General features: G+C 34.3%; 1 protein-coding gene across 1 annotated transcript; it reads right to left on the bottom strand.

The window, feature by feature from the left end:
- Positions 1-779: 779 nt before the first annotated feature.
- Positions 780-1,603, bottom strand: LOC110703754 (uncharacterized protein DDB_G0283697-like). Its single transcript, XM_021881540.1, has 2 exons — positions 1,580-1,603; positions 780-1,322 (listed from the first exon to the last, which is right to left on the bottom strand). Exons 1-2 carry the CDS (start codon positions 1,601-1,603, stop codon positions 780-782), a joined length of 567 nt encoding a protein of 188 aa, XP_021737232.1.
- Between the last annotated feature and the right edge of the window lie 1,121 nt (positions 1,604-2,724).

The raw sequence follows: 2,724 nt of genomic DNA, 5'->3' as shown, positions 1-2,724 counted from the left end.
ATAAAACTTCAAACAAAGAAGCTGCTTTCTTGTTTATTCATATTTCATTTGGTCCATTTTTTTTGTAAGTTATATGCCTTGTGGATAATTTTTCTTTTAATTAAATTAAAGATGCTAATCATTTGGAAAGATATTTTCTTTGTTGAATTTTTATTAATATTTATTTTACTCCAACTTCATTGTGCAAATTAATTAAAATTATAGTAATGGCATGAGGAAGGGACTATAAACAAAAAACATTAACAATGAGTCTAAACCATCAAACATATGAGTTGTTGCATATAACAATACATACTGTTTTTAAAAATATAGTACTAATACTTAATGGTTAAGGCAATCCTACCGTCCTACGTACATATAAACCCTTAACTTCTGCAAATAAAAACATAAACTTGTCCATGAAATCAATAAGAAAACATCAGCTATTCAAAATATGTAATATCCAATACTACGTTATGTTAAAGACAGTTCAAACTAAAACTTCATAGTTATCTTCATTTAGCAGATACCTCATGACCATCACCACCTTGATTAGCTGCACTGACAACAAATCCATCACCTTGATCACCACGCCCCGTGGTGGTATCAAATACACCATGGTCACCAACATCTTCAGCAGGTTGACTGGTGGTAGCAGAGATAGCATGATCACCACCTTTCTCACCTTCTTTTGCATTGCCGCGCTCATCCTCCGCCGCCTCATTAGCTTCGGTTTGGTTTATTGTTGCATCGACTTCACCCACAACCTCTTTCACACTTGTGGATTTTGTTTCCATAGCCTAAGCATTCTTAGCTGATTCAAAGCCAAAACCTACTAAAACTTCATCTTCTTCGGCTTTTTTATCGACCTCGATAGCAACTTCACTTGTCGGAAGGTCTTTTTCAGCATTATCATCTTGAGCATGTGGCTCACGAACAGTGTGCATGTATGGATTTTCAATTGATGATGTCAGACGTTTTACGATTAAGTTCGTGCTTTGATTTTGTTCCTCGTCTTCACCTTCATCCGAATCAGCATCTTTGTTTTCTTCAACCACTGCTTCAGATTTCTCCTTAATTTTTGTGGTCTTTTTCTTCTTTGAAGCAGCCTCTTCAGATTCTTCAGATTGATCAGATTTCTTTCCCTTTTTTTTGTTCTGGCTAACTTCCTTTGGGGCCCTAACAACTTTCTCCTTCTCTCCCTTTTGTTTCCCATCATCAGAATCAATCTTCCTTTTCGAAGCTCCTTGTTCTCCCTTTGTTTTTGGCTTTGGAACTTGCTCCTCCTCCTCTTCCATTGTTTCTGTTTCCTCAACATCTTCTTCAGCATCCTTGACTGCTTTCTGACAAAGGAGAGCAGTATACATAGAGTTAAGAAATTACATATTACATACCTATGTAATGACCAATATGTATATAGGATAAACCACATTTCCATAAATATATATAACATAACTACATATCACATCAACGACAATAATATGTAATGACAAACATGAACATAAACCATATATTAAACACCATCTTTATTTTTATGTATCATTTTCTGGTGATCATATAAATACAAATAAGTAAAAATCAATATGATAAGGGTGAATACCTTCTTCAAAGCTGTCATCCCCATTTTTCTACCCTTGTTTTTTTTTCTTTGGTACTTCCTCCTCTAACTTTTCCTCATCTATCTCTTCCTCCTCAATCTCTTCCTCCTCTTTCTTTTCCTCTGCCTCCTCGGCTGCTTTCTAAGAAGGGAGGGTAGAATAAACATAGTTATAAAATAAGAAAACACATATTTATGTAATGACAAACCGGATTATAGGTTAAACCATATTTTCATTAATATACATTTATAACATAAATAAGCATATCAAACCATTAATAGGAGTATGTAACGACAGAAATGATAATAGATTAAACCATATATAAACACCATCATTATATTTATATATCATACTTTCGTGATCATATACATTTAAATAAATAATAATTAATATAATAATGGTGAATACCTTAATCAACCCTTTCTTCACCTTCTTTTTCTTTTTTCTTTATTTGTCACTATCAGATTCACTGGCAAAATCCTCAGCTCCACTATCTATTTCGTCTTCATGAACACTGTAATCCTCCTCCTCTTCAATTTTTCCTTTACCCTTTCGTTGCTTTTTTTGGCTCGCTTCAGTAGCCATGTCTTCATGGACGTCTGCCAAAAAGCTGCCCATCAACCTCCACATCTCGTTCATGGCAACACCCCATCTACCAATCTTATCTTGGATGAGGTCAAATGCTTTCTCGACAACTTGAATATGTTCTGGTGGAGTCTTTCCGACTATTTGGGCCTTTTCCTTGTCAATCACCCCCATCAACTACAACACAAAATGTTATCATTTTATTGTAGGAAATTACAATATAAAAAATTAGTACATACAACAGGGAAAAAAAAAAACAAGATTGCACTTACTTTACTTAAAAATTAGTACATACAACAGGGAAAAAAAAAAAACAGGATTGCACTTACTTTACTTGTTTGGTATCCTTCTTGTAACCCACTAATAAAATCGTGAAAACTCTTCATATTTGCATCAGTCCAGTCTCTAATCCTAGGCAAGTCATATTTCAAGATGCTGTACAGTCCATCCCGAGGAGAATACTCACCGAATATTTCCTGTATATGTATCAACAAACAATCTACTTTATACTATCCTGTCCAATATTTATGTAATAACAAACAGGCTAATAGGTTAACACCTA

The sequence above is a fragment of the Chenopodium quinoa genome, unplaced genomic scaffold (assembly GCF_001683475.1).
Source record: "Chenopodium quinoa cultivar QQ74 unplaced genomic scaffold, ASM168347v1, whole genome shotgun sequence".
Lineage (NCBI taxonomy): Eukaryota > Viridiplantae > Streptophyta > Magnoliopsida > Caryophyllales > Amaranthaceae > Chenopodium > Chenopodium quinoa.
This window is presented reverse-complemented; position numbering and strand designations above follow the sequence as displayed.

Bases quoted from the DNA above. Each gene is read 5' to 3' on its own strand.
- LOC110703754 (XM_021881540.1), bottom strand. From the start codon at position 1,603: ATGGGGATGACAGCTTTGAAGAAG. The intron at 1,323-1,579 runs GTATTCACCCTT...CTCCTTTGTCAG, and splicing joins GGATGACAGCTTTGAAGAAG to AAAGCAGTCAAGGATGCTGA.